An 18845-nucleotide genomic window follows, 5' to 3' on the forward strand; every position below is an offset into this window, starting at 1 on the left:
GACTTAGAGTTAGTGTCCAGAAACAGCAAACTCAGCGATGGTCTTATCACTTGTAGCTTTTGAGAATAGGACACACTAACTCTACATTGTCACAACAGAATGTTCTGATTGGGCATTAAGGTTTACCCTTGGCCTACTGTTTTCTGCTCATGGGTTGGGTTGTAATTGTGTCTTTGACATATTCCCCATTTCCATTCCCAATTTTACCAGTATATAATTTGTTTTGAATTATTATAGTGTGAACATGTCTGTATGACAGGGTTCACATAACAATGACCTCATTTGCATGGTTCATCGGTGAATGTTATGCTTAGTTTCTTGGACAATGTTTTCTGCAGGTAACAGTCTGCTCTATCACCCTCTCAGCTATGTGTATTTATAAAGTATCATCAATTTTGTTTACTGTCTGTTCTTCCTGTATGAAACAGGTTTGTCATGTCAGGCTCTATTATAACTGACATGTAATTGCTTCTAGTCCCTTCATTTAAACTTCTGGTGAATAGTCTTCATTAGCAATCATACCACATCATCTTATTTATAAATTTAACAATTCAGGTGATATAAATTATTGAGATATTTTTAAGCCCCGCCTACGATAGTAGAGGGGCATTATGTTTTCTGGTCTGTGGCTACGTTCATCTGTCTGTTAGTCCGTCCATTCGTCCCGCTTCAGGTCAAAGTTTTTGATCAAGAAAGTTTTTGATGAAGTTGAAGTCCAATCCACTTGAAACTTAGTACACATGTTCCCTATGATATGATCTTTCTACTTTCAATTTCAAATTAAAGTTTTTACTCCAATTTCAAGGTCCACTGAACATAGAAAATGATCGTGTGAGTAGGGCATCTATGTACTTGTGACACATTCTTGTTCAATATTAATACTATATACCCCAGAGTTTGATTGCAGTGCATATAATAGATCACTGTTAATCCTTAAGCAAATAGAAAAACCAATACAGTGTAGTCAGCTATAAAAGGTGCTGCCATTAGAAATGTGAAACTATACAAACCACGAAACTAGGGGCTTTGTTTATGACAATGCAAAAAACAAATATGACAGACGTTGAACAATTGCACTGAAATATATAATCCTGACCTTGGACTAATCACTAAACCAATAGTTCAGGTTAATAGACTTCTTGTTAGTAATTTATACACCCACTCTTTGGCTAATTGGTCGTTAAGGTTTACCCTCCTCCTACTCTACATCCTTACTTCTTTCAATCACAAAATTGTTTTATGTTCTTTAGTTTGCCTATGAAAGTTATTATGAAACTTATACACAATGCTTATTATCATCAATGAAGTCCAATTTTGGTTGCCGTGGTGTCACATTCACTATTTTCAATTATGTTTCCCATAGAAATGGAAACATTGCTGAATTTGCAGTTTCCACACACTTAAACTTTACATTGTCACAACAAAATGTTCTGAAACTTATACACGTCAAATTCTTCAATGCTTATTACTAAAAACAGGTCAAATTTCAATTAGTGTCTGATCACTTTCACCATAATCTTTGATTTGTGTTTCTTTTATATATGGAAAATAACTGAATTTGCTTCCAAACAAAATTTACTTTGTGCCTAAATCAAATGTTCACAAATATATGCAGCCCAATAAATATGCAGTTAAATAGCTGGTGTCACTTTTACTGTCTTTGAATTATGTCTTTTATTTCAAAACAATGAATGAAATACAAATATTGAATATATGTATACTTATGAATTGCATCTTATCTTACCTCCTATACATTTCCAGGAATATGATTGGTTAAAAGCGTCCGCGTGCAAACCGTGTATATTTGATATTAGGTTAGTAGGGAGGCGGGGCTTATCTCATACACGGTTAGTAGTGGAGTTACGTCCCTTTATATTCCTTATTAGGTAAGAAGGGGGCGGGGCTTATTTCATACACGGTTAGTAATGGTGTTATGTCCCTTTGTAAAAACGAAACGGTACTGAGAAAAATTCTTAAAAGTTCCAACAGACGAAGAAATTGATGATTAAGATTGAAACAAATTCATAAAACACATTTAAACCTTACAAGTCGTTATTGTTGGCATCTGTTTTAGTAGGATCAATGGAAGTATTTTCTTAGCGCTAACAGTATTGAAGACTTGCTCATTTTGAGAATCACTAGTCTTAATTTCACACGTTAAGATAGTCGGTAAGATAAATTCGTTACATAGTGTGCTAGTGACGTAATACGGTATATATGGGGTCAGTAAATTCCATATGGGGATTCGAGCTTCGCTCTCACCCCATATGGAATTTACTGACCCCATATATACCGTATTAGGTCACTAGCACACTATGTAACTAATATTATTATGACCAGCGGTGTATAATATATTTCAAGGGTCATAGAAAAGCATGTATGAATATTAGAACTTTGCTGTTAGAACTAATTATGTTTACTTATTTTGCTTTCAGACTGCCACAGCTGTGTTCCTGTCAGCCTTACCACCTCCTCTTATACCTAAAGTTTCGGGACCAGTAAGTTTTCTAAGATATGATTACATTTGTGCTAATACAGATCAAAACTTGTTATCATATTTTTACTTTATTTATTGTAATACTTGTATCGTGAAGAACTGCTTGTTAAAAAAAGTCTCATTCATAAATGTGTTTTTTGATGGGTATAATTTAAGATTATTTTGATTTCATTGTAAGCTAGACAACTGTCCACTACAGATCAAAGGAAATGGTGCAAATAAATATATGTCACTGTGCAGAATTAAACAACAGAGTAAAGTCATGGTTCATTGATTTGAAATTTTTCCTTGTCCTATTAAACAGACATAAGCTGTCACAAACTTTAACATATAAACTTTCTGGAGTCTGTTGGATAGTTGTCTCATTGGCAATCATACCACATCTCCTAGTCCAAATAATTATGAGGTCTTGAAAGGCTATTATAATTTTTTTCTTTCACGCCTTACTTCAAAGAAAAAAAAATATAGCCTATCAAGACGTCATAATTAGTTGGACTACACATCTCCTTACTTTATATGGAAGAGTTTCTGTCTCATTGGCAATCATACCACATCTCCAAGTCCAAATAATTATGAGGTCTTGAAAGGCTATTATAATTTTTTTCTTTCACGCCTTCAAAGAAAAAAAAAATATAGCCTATCAAGACGTCATAATTAGTTGGACTACACATCTCCTTACTTTATATGGAAGAGTTTCTGTCTCATTGGCAATCATACCACATCTCCAAGTCCAAATAATTATGAGGTCTTGAAAGGCTATTATAATTTTTTTCTTTCACGCCTTCAAAGAAAACAAAAATATAGCCTATCAAGACGTCATAATTAGTTGGACTACACATCTCCTTACTTTATATGGAAGAGTTTCAAAGTCAATGGCATATCTTTTTTTTTCTAGTGAGAACAATATTTACCCTCTGTCATTGTTCATTGACTGATAAGTTTTGCATAGATTTTTACATGTTAAAAGTGTGTTTTTTTTATTGAACTTTTTCTTTAAACTATAAAAGAATATGTTTGTGTCAACAGTTTATTTTGTTTTACAGGTAACATCAGACAGAGAATGTAACCAGTTAAATGATTTACAGAAGAAAATCACAGAAACAGTTCAAAGAAACAAAGAAATTCATGAATTGAATAATCTGGTAAGTGGAGATAACTCTACATTTGGTAGATAGGGTTATGTCCCTTTATACTTTCACTATTGGGATCATATTTCTTTTAATGATGTGTCATTTAGCTGCTGTCTAGTTGACATATATCATTTCATCACTGTTTATTTCAAAATATAAATCGAAAATCTTGGAACAACTTTATTAAGAATTTATAAAATAATCAACTGATATTTGTCCATTTGAAGAATTTGAATTATCTGTACATAGAAGCTTAATATTCCTTTGAGAAAAGCACATGAACCTTGTCACTTGCATCAAAAATGTTTTTCGGTGAACGATTTATTTTTCTCAAATTGTCTGAAGGTATATTACTTTTTAGATAATCTGTCAAAGACATTCATTTTCCTTGCTTTGATTTTCTCAGAACTTTCAGCTGAATCCACTTTTTGAGAATCATCAATTGGTTCAATTTTTGGGGATGAAATTTCAGTTGGTTCCATTTTGTGAGTATCTTCCGTTGGTGCCACTGTTTGAGTAACTTCTGTAGGTGCCACTTTTTGAGTATCTTCTGTAGGTGCCACCTTTTGAGTATCTTCCATAGGTGCCATTGTAGTGGAAGCCACTCTTTTAGTATATTGAGAATCTTGCTTTGGTGGCACTTTATATTCGTCAAGCTTTTTCTGGATTAAATCCCTTGTTGATGAAATCTTGCCCTCTGTTCCTAGCTCTGTATTGAGAGAGAATTGCTTTGGAACAACAGGGTCTCTTTTATATGATTTGTTTGATCCTTCATCACCATTTTTTTTATACATGTCCTCAAAAGTAAGTGGTTTGAATAACTCCTCAATCTGACCACTATCCTGCGGATTTTTGCTTTCTTCTTCATATTTTTTCAATATGGCGTCAATCTCTGAGTCATCTGTTTTTGGTCGGAATCCATTTGTTTCGTGTGAGATGTTGTATTGTGGGTACCTCTCTCTGAATCTCTTAAATAAATCTTTTGTGGCTTGGTTTGCTGCATAAAATTCAGGAATCTTATTCATCTGTAATGTAAGTTTTAAAGACAATGTAATTAAAACCAAGAAATATTTGAAATTTTTTACAAATTTCAAAAATTATATAAGAAAATGTAATCTTAGTCCAAATATAAACAAGAAAGTAATGCAACAGCAAGCATCAAAAAGTGGACAACACCAAAAGTGTAATAACAATTTAAACTAAATTTCAGATATTCATTCCCCTTCAGTATCATTTAATTTCTGTAATCTTGAGTCATACAAATTCCTGTAATTTTAATAGTCAAATAAATTCTGTAATCTTGATAGTCATACAAATTTCTGTAATTTTGATAGTCATACAATTTTAAAACTAAAGGAAACTGAACTTTCCAAGGAAATATTTCTTTAATCGATTAAAGTAAAACATATCTTGTCAAAATTAATGCCATTGTTTTTTAGTAATTATGTTGAACTCACCTTATCTAGAGCATTGACATCTGCTCCGTGCTCTAACAAAGTTTGTACGACCTGATGATGACCTTTGTGTGAAGCTTCATGAAGAGCTGTCATACCACTGAACTATAAAAAATAACAAAATTAATTTTTTATCAAACTTTACAAGTAAAAATCTATGTAAACTTTTTATACTCTTACATAATTTGTTTACAAGATGACAACAAAAAACCATTGCCATTAGGTATGAATTTGAAACTTACACCTAGGCAATACATTAATGATTTATTTGTTTCTAAAATTGACATAATTTAAATCAGACATGGCTTAATTTGCAATAATAGATCAAGAATGAACCTAGTTTCCTTGGCAACTTTAAACAAATAATATGGCAATTACTGTGGATTCAATATTATTCTTTGGATACCAATCTCCATGGATTTCGTGGGTACAGGTGAACCACGAAATTAAACGTTCAACGAATAACAAATTTGCTGTAGGCGTGTATGCAGACTCCAGCAAAACCATGAAATTAAATATCCACAAACATGTAAGTTTTTCTGAATCCATGAAAATTGGTATGAACGAAAAAATAAATGAAACAACAGTACTATAGGCTGCAATGATAATTTTTTTCATAGATTTTTAATACTTTGAGAAATGTTTGTAATAGATTTGGACATAGAGGGATGGATGGTTTTGTTTTCAGACATATATAAAAAAAGAAGAGGTGGTATGATTGCCATTGAGACAACTCTCCACAAGAAACCAAATAACACAGAAATAAACAACTTTAGGTCACAGTACGGCCTTCAACAATGAGCAAAGCCCATACCTCATAGTCGGCTATAAAAGTCTTTACTCTTTCTCTAAAATGATGTGTGCTAAGCAGAGAAATAGAAAATATCAATTTACAAGTTTGGTTTGACCTTGCCAGTATTGGAAACAACAACATACAAGTATGCTCCTACCAGAAAACTGAGGCGGTCTGACTGAGCAGAGGAGAAATTGAAAACAAAATAATTCTGTATGCCCATCACAAGTTGTGTTGGTTTTTTATGGAAAATGACCTTTTTGTGAATAAATGGCTTTTATGGGTATAAAGTTTCTTAGTCAACTTTTTCTGAAATATAAGCCTCCCCCTTTTTCCCATTCGATTGCTATAATTTACCTTTGACATGGCATTGACTCTTGGTTTATAATTTAATAATAAATCAACTATTTGGTTGTTACCATTCTTAGCAGCCAAGTACAAGGCAGAATGGCCGGTCTGAAAAATACAAAAAACAATTGATTATTTTTCATATTGTGATTTCTGATCATTTAATAGCATAACTCTTAGCTGACATAATACCAATATTCTATGGGTCATGTCAGGATATCTTTCTTTGATATGATAAAAGTTAAATCCTGAAATTACTTGGCAAACTTTCTCTTTTCACATTTTTACTTCTTTTAAAATAATCTAAACTATATCCATTAAATAGATTGTCAAATATATTTTGTGTCTTATTATTTATGTGAGTCACTGTGCTTGTTTTGTGATTATATTTCTCCATGGCCAATTTGATACTAACGTTAACATTGACCTTTTAAAATTGGCACTACTCCAGAAAAAATAAGGGTAAACTTTGTTTTTACACTTTATTTTTTTCATACAAGGTAGAAAATGTAAAAGTTGTAAATATTTGGAATCCTGATAACCCTAGAGAGTTTTTACTCACATTATTAACACTGTTAACACAAGCATCAGCTCTCAGTAGCTCAGCCACTAAGTCTATGCTGTCTATATAGCAGGCTACCAGTAGTGGTGTCATTCCATTCTGAAAAACAAGATAAAAAAACATTATATCACTATCTATAATAAATTATATACCTGATTATAGAAATTAAAGTTGAAAATTCATATTGAAAGTACAAAACCAAGGCATTGAATACATACAGGATGGTAAATCTTTTTCAGATGCAATATTGTGAATTCAAAAGTTGTTTAATGCATTCTTCAGCACTATGGGCTATTTTGTGGCGGTCAGTTTTTATTGTTGGAGAAATTTGTAGAGAATCAGCAGAAGAATAAGCAAAGAATCTAAAAAATACTTTGAATTTGCACAGCAAACTAGTTTAATTTAGAATCAATACAAACTTTGAGAACTAAGGATCATATTAAGAAATTTTTTAAATAATTTGACCGAAAAATAATGTATCAATTGGAAAATTGATAGCATCACAACACGATATTAAATTTTTGTTTGGTAATTTGGCAGAAAATATTGTATGAATTGCCGAGTTAATACGAGTACATCAAGATAATTGTTGAATGATTTGGCAGGAAACTATACATTACAAATAAACTTTTACAAATTATGATTTGGATGGAGCGTTGTCTCATTGACACTCATACCACATCTTCTAATATCTATGTTTAAATTGGTGAATTCATAGGATCACATCAGGATATGTGTTGAGTAATTTAGAGGGAAATAATGATAACGTATGAATGGGGCTATTAATATTGATGGACTGCACAACAATCATGACTTTTATCAGATGACTGCTGATGTTTCATACATATAAACATTCCCATAATGATCGTTCTCATCAAAGCCTACACACTGTAGTACATTGATTTACTATAGGATGTCACATGACATGTCACTCCTTAAACAACTCATTTGTCATTTATTTTATTTGTGACTCAGTTTCATACAATTCTCTGCATTCAATGTTAGAGATTTAAAAATAAACTTTAAACATGTGTTGAGTAATAGATCCCTGTCATGTTACATAAAAATCCCTCCCTAGTAGTCCACCTCCTCTACAAAAATGATTTGTGTTTCTTTATGTAGAAATCATGGAAACTACTTTAAAGACTATCAAAATGGATCACTTTATGCTTATTTTGTGAGCAACAATCTAGCTTTTTATCAGTTGTTTGTTTCTGAAAACAATAGATGTTTTCCAAACAGAGGTGGGACAGGACACAACTTTCATTGTGTTGAAATTATTATTGTCTTTTTATTTGCTACGTCATAAAATATTAAGATTGTCTTTATTGAACATCAAAAGTTTAGGATGCCAACTAATTTTAATATGTTTGTAAGAACTTGAACAAATGGGCTGAAACATACATAAGGGAGCTACATTTTATAGTCTGATCACACTGTTATGGAGATAGAACAAAATACTATAATTGATGATGCATAAACGTCACTGACATTAGTCATACCCTGGTTATTGTAAGTTTAAATATACATTAAATATACGTCTAAACATGTGACAACATCACCACATTCTCCATTAGATAACCTGTGGTCATACAGAGTAAACACTATATTTAAATATAATTCACCTCAAATTTAGCACAACAATGTTAGATCTGCGAATTTGAGTTAGCATTTTTTTGTCTTTCCCTCAGTGGGCAATACACACCTCAACCAACACGGTTATATTTATATGGGGACGAAGTCCCCTATTACGGTAGAAAAATCAATAAAAAAAATTTTTAAAAAAATCGGGAAAAATTTCCCGAATTTTTCATTCTACTAATGAACTCAAAATCGTTAACTTTTTTTTTCAGATCTACTTCCTGTTCCGGTTTTCTCCGCTTTTGCGCAGATATCTGTCTTGTTTGCATGAGACTTTGAAAAAAATTATATTTATCAGTCTTGTAAAATATAAGATTGGATATCAATACAAATTCAATTTTAATAACTGTTTGATATGAAAAAACGTTACCTGATGAAAGCGTTTCTTTTGTATACATCGAATATGACGTCATAACTTAAAGAACATCACAGCTAATTCCCTAACAACAGAATCAAAATCGGGAACGTTACGTACGGTATTTCGGTTTCTTTTATCAACGTGATTGAATTAAAAAATAATCATACAGACTTCGTCCCCATTCACAGGTTATGCCTGCCTCATATTATAGTATTACATGTAAAGACAATACTGAACTGTTATCTGACACTTTCCTTATGAAAGACATCAAGTCCTAATTTAATATGACTTACAATATCTGGTTCATTGACATCTACTCCGTCTCGGATCATATTTTGCACAGCTCCTATGTCCTGTCTGTGTAAGGCTGCCCACAACATAACTGTAGCCCTTTCTTCAAGAGCACTCATGTTGTCTGCTCTCAAACTTCAAATATAACCAAAAACTCAGATCTTGGGGAAAGGGTAAACAGAACATATGGCAATAGCAATTACAGGTTACAAACAGCAACCAAACTTTTTCTTTTTATATTTTCATGTCTTTTTATTTATTTCTTTTTTTTATCAATTTAGGTAAGTTTCCACAAGTGCAGCTTTTTTATGGTGTACAAAAATTACTGGTATATCATGAATTTCATGATGCTTCATAGAATTATAAACGTCTCTTTTAATATTTAATGAAAAATATTATTGTCTTTAGTGGCAAGACAATTAATTTGTTTATAGTGTAATAACATTTGTTTGGTTCAATCATCTTTTTTTGAACAGATATATCATGTTAAGGAGGGGTATTTGCGAAAAATACCAGTCGAGAGAATGTTAAATTTCACGAGCCGTAAGGCGAGGGAAATTCATTCTCAAGACTGGTATTTTTCGCAAATACCCCTCAATAACATGATATATCTGTTTAATTACACCGAATGTTAATGTACTAAAACGCATTGATGATCGTGACGTTACAAGCGTCCAGTCGGATAGAGTATTTTTTGGCAAATACCACGGCAGAGAGGGTAAAAAAGGCATATCCTTTTAGCAAATACCCCAGCGGCGTTAAAAATGAACGATATTCATTTGATAACAGTAAATTGGTGAAAAATACACTGGCTATTAACCAATCAAAACCCTGGATTCTTACATAAGGTGTAATTATATCAAATAACTTGGAGTTATATCCTTCCTAAATTCGGAGGTAAGGAAATACAAATATTACTGCTACAATAAGGGGTTAGACCAAGTATTTGAAAAACCAAAAGACTTTTACAGGGCTATTATACATATTCTGATCATCACAGGTTTTTATTCAGTCCTGATATTTGTTTCTGTTCTCTAACTTTAGTTTGCCATGATCAAATGTTATGAAACTTATACTGAATGCTAATTACCACCAAGCACAAAAGGCATTTAGGTTGCATCACATTTGCATGTCCCTTTGTATATAGAAAACTTGTCAAATTTGCCATTTCCACATTCTAATTTACTTTAGCTACTGTTTGATATTGAACCTTGAGAGCACTCAAACCCCCCAAGCAATCTATAATGACAACATATAGAAACAAATGTCATTGAGTTTCAAAGAAAACAAAATGTCAGGTTTGAATTGACTCTTACATATTTATGAGCCGGGCAATCTGTGTCTCATAGGCACATATTCTTTTATTTTTGAATTCATATATTCCCCCCAAAACAACAATATTAATATTGGTTGTTAAAACAAGTGCTCACCCTGCCCATCTGTTTATGGCCATCTGGTCATCCATCTTTCTGCCTTGCTGCATCTATAGGATAAATAACGTTCATTTCTTTACTACATTCAAATATAATTGTTTAGTCATGCTTTTCATATGAATGTTTGAAAGATTGATAAATTAAGCCCCTAAAATGAACTATTTTTTAAGTTCAATTCTAAGATGATGATTTGAAAGATGAAATGATGATGTATGGGGTTCTTTTGATGTGATAAGTATTAATGAAAATATTGATTATTAGTCCCCTACGGTCTGTCTGTTGGTCTCTCTGTCAGTCAGGCAAATCTGTTTCCACACTTTTACTTCTTCATGCTTGAAGATATTGATTTGATAGATGGTATATTATTTTATCAGGACAAGTTACAGATCAAGTTCTAATTTTGTCCAGGTCTGATAATTTCGTTTCATGGTCCTGGGACTTAAAAATTTACTGAAATAGCAAGTTTTCCACACTTTTGTTTGTCATGCTTGAAGTTATTAACTTAATATTTGTTATACATGTATAGTTAACACCATGACAAGTTATAGATCATGTTATAATTTTGCTACAATGAATTTTTAAATGGTAAGGGAATACGTATTGCCATATACGTATTGCCATGCAATACTCTCAGAATGCTTGTTTCACTTAATTTGACTTTAATTTAATTTCAACATATAAGTAAGTTTACTATTCAGGAGTTATTCCCCTTGGATGATATGATTCAATGAATTTTGAATGACAATATGACTTTGTTTCATTTTCTTTATTATTTTCAAAATGTACTAAATTAAATACACACTAAAAAAAGGGATGTGTATATAAGAATTAGACAGTAACCCAATGACACAAGTAATTAAAAGACATCTACAGGTCAGTTTGGATGGTCATGTGTCTATGACTGTGTAAATGCCTACCTCATGTTGATGATATAAAAATGAGAACATTTACATTAGTGCCATAATGATCTTTGCATGTTTTATGGTACACCAGCCTAAACTATTGGTATCTTTATTATGATGCATATGATGAGCTATATACTGTATGTGTGATCATAAAAAAATACAGACTTATTTCTCTGTTTGTCTCTGAACTGACAATGTCAATCTATACACCTCAAACATGTGAACACTTTATAACTATAAACCTCAGTTTTGTATTAGAAATTAGTATGATTCCACGGTTTTCCAGTTTGAATTGTTTTACAATATCTATTTTTTGGGCCCTTTATAGCTTGTTATTCAGTGTGAACCATGAGGCTCTGTGTTGATGACCGTACTTTAGTCTTTAACCTATAATGGTTTACTTTTACAAATTGTGACTTGGATGGAGAGTTGTCTCATTGGCACTAACATGCCACATCTTCTTATATCTAAGAACAATTATCCAGGAAAAATACTGTAGAAACAAATCGTATTCACAATACAGCAATGAATATTTAACTCTCCACTATATGTTACCTGTATAATGTATTACCTGTGAAATGGCGCAAATGAAAAAGTTTTTATGTTTTGGCACAAATGAAATATATCCTTGTGGCGCAAATGAAAGATTTGATTTTTTTTAAATTAGCGCAAATGCAATGCGCCTGAATATATGATACTTTTAATTTAATTTCAACATGAAAATATATATATGTATAGTAATGAATGTACTTATTAACTATTTTGTCTTAATCTGTTTAAGGCATTTGTTTCATTTAATTTATTATACATATACCTCTAAAAAATCATTTCAATTTAAAGACGAATTTGAATAGATTTCCCTCCAAGAAACTTTTGAAGGCTAATTAACAACTTGTATTTCTCTTATACTCTATGTTAGACTTCTAAGCCCCTTGATGGTCATAACAAGAATTCTATTAAAAATTCTGAATTTCGTACCATTATATGAAGTAGAAATAAAATTAAAAACATTTGAACTTACCAAACTTGATGTTTGATTTGAATTCCATAAGTTAAGTTATTTACAAATAATGTACATGAATTAGAAATAAAATCTTATGAATCTTCTTACTCTCCCAATGTATTTCTTAATCCTACAACAAATAGTTCAGTTTATGAATTAAGTTTGTATAGGAAATAACGTGATATTTTAGTTGCTGAAACATACCTTAATAGCTGTTACAGTGTTCCTTTGTCAACACACCTATGTAATAAACGTATCTGCCAGGTATATATTTGTCAGGACGCAGAGATGTTGACTACTAGCTGCTAGCTATATTGTACTTTTTGACAAAGATCAAATATAGTGATTCAGACATCCTTAATTTATCCTTTGATAAATGTGAAAATGCGTATTATTTTTAGAGAGAGAATTTTCATTGTTTTTATTGAAATTTTGCAATATTTTGGATATTAGAATTTAAATGATTTTTAAATATTTTTGACCCTAACAACACCTTTTTAAGGTAGATGTACTTATAAAAATAGTTTTGGGTGTGGATTAAGATGTTTATGATTATTCATGGTGCATGTCTTAACGGATTGTAAGGTCCTTGCTGGAAGCCATGTTTCAACATAAAACTTTACATGTGTATATAGTAGTCAGTATTGTCTGTATATCAAATTTTATACATGACTTAATTTTGTGAAACAATGAATTATATGATTAAGATTTAAATAAAAATAATAAAAATAATCATTCATGATAATGATAGGTAAATATTGATAATGATTTTGATTAAGTAATGATAATGCATAATAAAACCAAAAAAATATTCAAAATTAATTTAATTTACTCATCTAAATTTGTGAAGAAAGTTAAAGATAAAATATTTTCACATTTATCACTTATTTCTTCTTTTCTTTCACTTCTTTTTCATTTTTATTGTAAACAAAAAATAAGTTATGTGAAAATTGCACCAAAATATGATTAAAAATATGATATGACATTTAGAACTAAGAGATATTGAATAATGTGAGAATATGACAATGAGACAACACCCAATTGACATAAATAACCAGAAGGCATCTAATGTATGTAATAACTGTCATCCCCCTTTTTTCTTCCTATCTTACCTTATACATTCTTAATCAGTCTGATATTATAATAAACCTGTGTAATTCCAGTGCATTTACTTATTTATATTTACTTTGATTATACATCTATTCACAATGATGGGGGTTTATAGAAAGGGATTGTACATTTAGTTTTTATGAGGGGATGATTGCATAGACATCGTCCTTGGTGATGTGGAGATGATCACAAGTATGCATTTGAATGTGCAATTTGTCATCAGCTTGTCCTTTTTTCATTGAATAATTTTATTGTCTCTTTTGAGGTTTAAATACAGTTCAACACAAATTTTTAGAAAGTTATAAACTAGTGTGTGTTTGATGGGTTTTTTTTTTTTTCTCCAAAGAAAATGGAATATTCTAGAATGATATGTTTTAATTTTAAGAAGTACAATATTTTATTTCTTAGCACCTTTTTTAAAGTGATGTGAAATGGATACATATTTTGCAAAATATTATGATTTTCCAGTATAAACACTTGGTAAAAGAGTAAATACATAACCATTCTTAGTAAATATTTTAAAAACTAAATTCTTAATAAGTTGATTAGTTATATAACCACTTTTGAAGTTATTAGATTTTTTAAAGATTTTATCGATACATTTTACAAGGTGTCTAAGGGTTAATTTATCATAGAACCAAATGAGACAGAAACAAGGGTTTAAGAATTACTAGGGCTGGTGGAAGTTAAGTCACATGGAGTGGGAAGAGAAACCAAATTCTTATCCCATCTAATCAAACACATACTTGTGTGGTCAGATATGTGGATTATGGATGAATTTGGTTGAATTGAAAGATATATCATTATGCCATTTGCAGTGAAGTCTGGATCATGACAGTCATCCATCCATCTTAGATTGAATAATCTGTCTTAACAATTTATTTTTTACATTTCATATTTCCTATTTATCATTTAGATTTTTCATTATTTTTTTTACACATGTCCAAAAATTTTTTTTTTAAAAGGTCAAAATGAGGAAAATAGAATATGGGAGAAAAATTCAGTCTTCAAACCATCTATACATTCACATAAAAGGCCAACATTCCAACAAATTTAACTTACATATAAGTAATAAATCATATGACAGTGTACATGAAATCAGATAATTCTCTCTGATAAATATGTATTATTGGAGGTTAATGTATGTTATCATTGGATTAACTGGGAGCTAATTGTATTATTGAAGTCTAGTTTAATATCCAGCAGCAAATATTTCATATATTTTCAATGCGAGAACATGCTTAAAAGCTAATGTTTTAATTACATAAATATTAAAGAGAAGTATTTGGCAGAGTACACTTTGAGCTCATTACTGGTATCAGTACTAATCAGTTGTTTTGAATGTATACATGCTCAACTGTTTAACCTCATAAGATCTTGATATAGGTGATTAATTGACCATATATAAACATGGTTACTGTTTCAAAAGTGACACCTCTTTCATCCATTTCTATGTTGACAACTGTTATCCCTTTTTTCCAAAATGACAAATGTTTTAAGAAATGATTGATAAATTATGTTTGTAAAATATTTTTAAAGGAGATGTTTAAAGAATTATTATTTTTAGCAATAAGTTTGCCTCATGAAAAATAGAGTAAAACAAAATCATATTGAAGGTCAGTGCTATACATACAGTACACTGACTAGACAAGTGACAGAAGTGATCTGAAGAGATATCTCTCTATAAAGATCAGAAACAAGATGTACAATTCTCATCACAAGAGGCTCTCCTATATTATCTGCTAAAGCCCACATTTTCTCTTCTGATGTGTGCAGAATGAGGAAGGGGACTATAACATAAATAAGGCCGTTAGTTTTCTCATTTGAATTGTTTTACAATGTCATTTCAGGGCCTTTTATAGCTGACTATGCAGTATGGGCTTTGCTCATTGTTGAAGGCTGTACAGTGGCCTGTAGTTGTTAATTTGTGTGTCATTTGGTCTCTTATGGAAAGTTGTCTTATTGGCAATCATACCACATTTTCTTTTTGATATTAGATAGTCTAACATATAACAGGCTATTATTTGAACTTGGAATTATTTTTAATTATGGAATTTGCATAATTTCTTGTGCTTGAAATTTTTAATAAATTCCATGTTTATTCTGTACTTAAATGTTCTGTGCTGTGCACAACACTTTCTATTACAAAGAAGATAGTACCTTTTCAATAGAATGTACTGTGCCGCGCACATCACTATCTATACAAAATACGTTGTATGGAAAGTGTTATTAACCGCTCAAAATATTATAATACCAAATAAACATGGAATTTATTAAAAATTTCAAGCACAAGAATTTAAACAAATTCCATAACTAAAAATAATTCCAAGTTCAAATAATAGACTGTTATATATGCATTTTATAAGAAATGTAGCTTCAAAAAAGTCATGAGAATAAAGATCCAATGTGTTTAATTATAAGGCACCGGGGTTCCATTTATTCAATTAACACCAAAGTTCTAAGAAATTAAGGATGAAAGTAAGGTTTAGAGCTAATGTTTGGAAACTGACATAAATATAGACAATAACTTCAGCACTACTATTTCAGAATGGTTTAAAGCAGTATATATATTCAATCATTTAGTAGCTGAACTTAAAGTAGAATTACTAGAACAGGAATTTAAAAACCAACAAAGATGTAAATATTGCTGAAACCACGAAAATTGATACCCACGAATTAAAGTAATTTCACAGTACATAGAGTATACATTAAATACCTGTCTTTTACAGAATATTTGCCAAACAATCCTTTATTTCCAGCCTATCTCTGCCAGCTTTGATTGTATCTTTTAATTGTATTTTTTGCCCCTCATTTGTATTGCCTCACAACTGTAATAAATTAAACAATTTTATGATCTCTTTACAGGACACCGGTCAGACGAGTCCTAGAAGTTTATTAACAGATGATAGTGAGGATGATGTCTCCGAGCTGGAACTATCTACAGGGAACAAAGATACATTCATTTTAGAGGTAGAGTAATATATGTAAATATATATTCTTCCACTGTTGCTTATATTTTTCTGTCTGACATATTCTAATACCTTAGATTCAATGGTTACAAAATAAGGAGATGAGGTATGATTGCCAATGAGAACACACTCCACCAGAGACAAAATGACATACAAGAAAACAATTACAGACCATTGTATGGCCTTTAACAATGTGCAAAGCCATAACGCATAGTCAGCTATAAAAAGTCCTGAAATGACAATCAATTCATACAAAAAAACTAATGGACTGATTTAGAGTACAAAATAATGAACGATTTATTTTTTTATTATACAGCAACTAACAACATCTACAGAATTATATCTGTTTCTCTTATACTTTTAGTGACATTAAGGCATCATTTCACTTCAAAATGGATGAAAAAGTGAACCACATATTGGTTATTGAAAAGATAATTCACCTGAGAATGAGAGAAAACATTTTGTTTTTACATGTTACATGAAACCTGATTTGTAGCCACTGACTAATATAAATGAATTATTTGTTCCAAGATTCCCCTCTTCTATAAAGACAGATCTATCAAATTAGGTAGATATAAAAAAGAAGATGTGGTATGATTGCCAATGAGACAACTGTCCACAAAAGACCAAAATATCACAGAAATTAACAACTATAGGTCACCGTACGGCCTTCAACAATGAGCAAAGCCCATACCGCATAGTCAGCAATAAAAGGCCCCCGATATGACAATGTAAAACAATTCAAATGAGAAATTACAGCCTTAATTATATAAAACAATAATCAAAAAACAAATATGTAACACATAAACAAACGACAACCACTGAATTACAGGCTCCTGATAGTCCGATTTATATACTTGTCTTGGAAAAGCCACCTAGAAAATCAATCATCATTTCATTAAGGGAGACAATTTGTAACAAGAAAAAGTAACATTAGATGGATTTTTTTATTATAGGTGGATGACACTAGGGACCAAAACATTGCCTCTTTACTGAGGGATTCTGTCTTACCTGATTGGATCCAGATGTGTAACACACAGAAAATGCCTGGGACTACGGACCAAAATATGATTTGTAATCTACAGGTAACTCACAATTATTTCTGTTTCTGAACAAACTTATAAATCAGTACTTGCTTAATATAAGAAAAGATATTTTACAAAAACTGATATTTGTTGACAGACAATAGACTGCTGATACATTACAAGTTAATTACAAGCAACTATAGGTGTTTAGGAGAACAATAGAATGAAAGTAAAAAGGTAATTGGGCTGCAATGCTACTTTAAGTGTCTCAGTTTTATGGATAGAATATTATAAGTTATGATTCTTAGGTAAATAAAATACATATTTATTTTCCAAATTCTACCTCTTCCATCTGATGTATTAAGGAGACTAATTTTTGGTGTTGTGGTTCTTTTATTTGATTTGAATTTTTATTTTACCCGGATAAGTATAATGTTTTATCCCTGTCTATAGATATACCGGTAGGAGGATGAATGACTATGAGACAACTCTCCATCCTAGTTACAATCTATAAAAGTAGACCATTATAGGTCAAGGTATGGTCTTCAACAAGGGTTATGTCTGTCTGTCTATATGCAGTGTTCCAGCTAGGATTTGAAAATAGAGGGGCACGTTTTTAAAAAGGGCACTTTAGGGCGTTCTCACTGAAAAAAATCAAATACTTTATGTTACCACATAAAGACATATTTTTAGCAAGCATGTAGCTAAGTTAAATAGCTATTATATACAAGTTTAAAAATCATTTATTTAGAACGTATAACATTTATAAGTTAAAATCAAACTGATAGCAATAATAATAGACATTACTATATTCATTTCTCTTTCAGAACTATAGATTTTTTTCAAAGAAGAGTTCAAATGCAAATAAATAAACAACAATGACAAATCTTCTGTTTTTCTTTTTGAAGAAGGTTGTCACACATTGATCAAGATTTTTTTCAAATTTAGTTTCATCACAGTTTAATTTTACAGTTAATATTTTTGTTAATGTCTGTGTTTTCAAGTTTGCCCTAGCTGCCTGTGACTTGTCTTTATCAATTTGACCTGAAAGAATATTTTCTCCACCTCTGCTGTACTGAGTGGTTGTACATTGTACATGTCATATTGCAACACTGAATAGTTTTACAACAAGAGGGTACATAGATAATAGGTTTTTATCCTAATGACAAGGTGAATGAAAAAGCTCTAGCAGACTAGATAAGGAAGGATCTGTAAGTTCTGCTGATGACACAAGAGCTATAAAGTCCTGTTATTGAATAAGGAGAGTTTCAGGGTCCATGTCAAATGTATTTGCCAGAGCTTCTATCTCTGTATAACCATACATTG

The 18845-nt window shown here is 31.1% G+C and overlaps 2 protein-coding genes across 5 annotated transcripts in view; one reads left to right on the plus strand and one right to left on the minus strand.

Moving 5' to 3' along the window:
- The window catches only part of LOC139482291 (C2 domain-containing protein 5-like), an 88418-nt gene that overhangs the window by 57640 nt on the left and 11933 nt on the right, over positions 1 to 18845 (plus strand). For both annotated transcript variants that reach the window (XM_071266089.1, XM_071266090.1), the window contains exons 20-23: positions 2436 to 2498; positions 3541 to 3639; positions 16391 to 16495; positions 17451 to 17579. In XM_071266089.1, coding sequence (XP_071122190.1) covers positions 2436 to 2498; positions 3541 to 3639; positions 16391 to 16495; positions 17451 to 17579 — 396 coding nt within the window. The remainder of the gene's footprint in view (positions 1 to 2435; positions 2499 to 3540; positions 3640 to 16390; positions 16496 to 17450; positions 17580 to 18845) is intronic.
- On the minus strand, positions 3794 to 13624 carry LOC139482292 (uncharacterized). 3 transcript variants are annotated; one of them, XM_071266091.1, is made up of 7 exons: positions 13528 to 13624; positions 10505 to 10557; positions 9077 to 9209; positions 6785 to 6883; positions 6232 to 6330; positions 5085 to 5186; positions 3794 to 4652 (listed from the first exon to the last, which is right to left on the minus strand). In XM_071266091.1, the coding sequence occupies exons 1-7, from the start codon at positions 13534 to 13536 to the stop codon at positions 3978 to 3980; spliced, it is 1170 nt and encodes a 389-aa protein (XP_071122192.1). In that variant the 5' UTR covers positions 13537 to 13624; the 3' UTR covers positions 3794 to 3977. The 3 variants fall into 3 exon arrangements, with proteins under 3 accessions (XP_071122192.1, XP_071122193.1, XP_071122194.1); XM_071266092.1 differs by lacking the exon at positions 13528 to 13624 and adding an exon at positions 12620 to 12701; XM_071266093.1 differs by lacking the exon at positions 13528 to 13624 and adding an exon at positions 12434 to 12530.

This window comes from Mytilus edulis, chromosome 7 (assembly GCF_963676685.1).
Source record: "Mytilus edulis chromosome 7, xbMytEdul2.2, whole genome shotgun sequence".
Lineage (NCBI taxonomy): Eukaryota > Metazoa > Mollusca > Bivalvia > Mytilida > Mytilidae > Mytilus > Mytilus edulis.

What these genes read in the sequence shown, in the direction of transcription:
- LOC139482292 (XM_071266091.1), bottom strand. An exon ending in GAGTCAATGCCATGTCAAAG is followed by an intron (nt 5,187 to 6,231) that starts GTAAATTATAGC and finishes TATTTTTTATAG; the next exon opens with TTCAGTGGTATGACAGCTCT. An exon ending in ATGTCAATGCTCTAGATAAG is followed by an intron (nt 4,653 to 5,084) that starts GTGAGTTCAACA and finishes CTTACATTACAG; the next exon opens with ATGAATAAGATTCCTGAATT.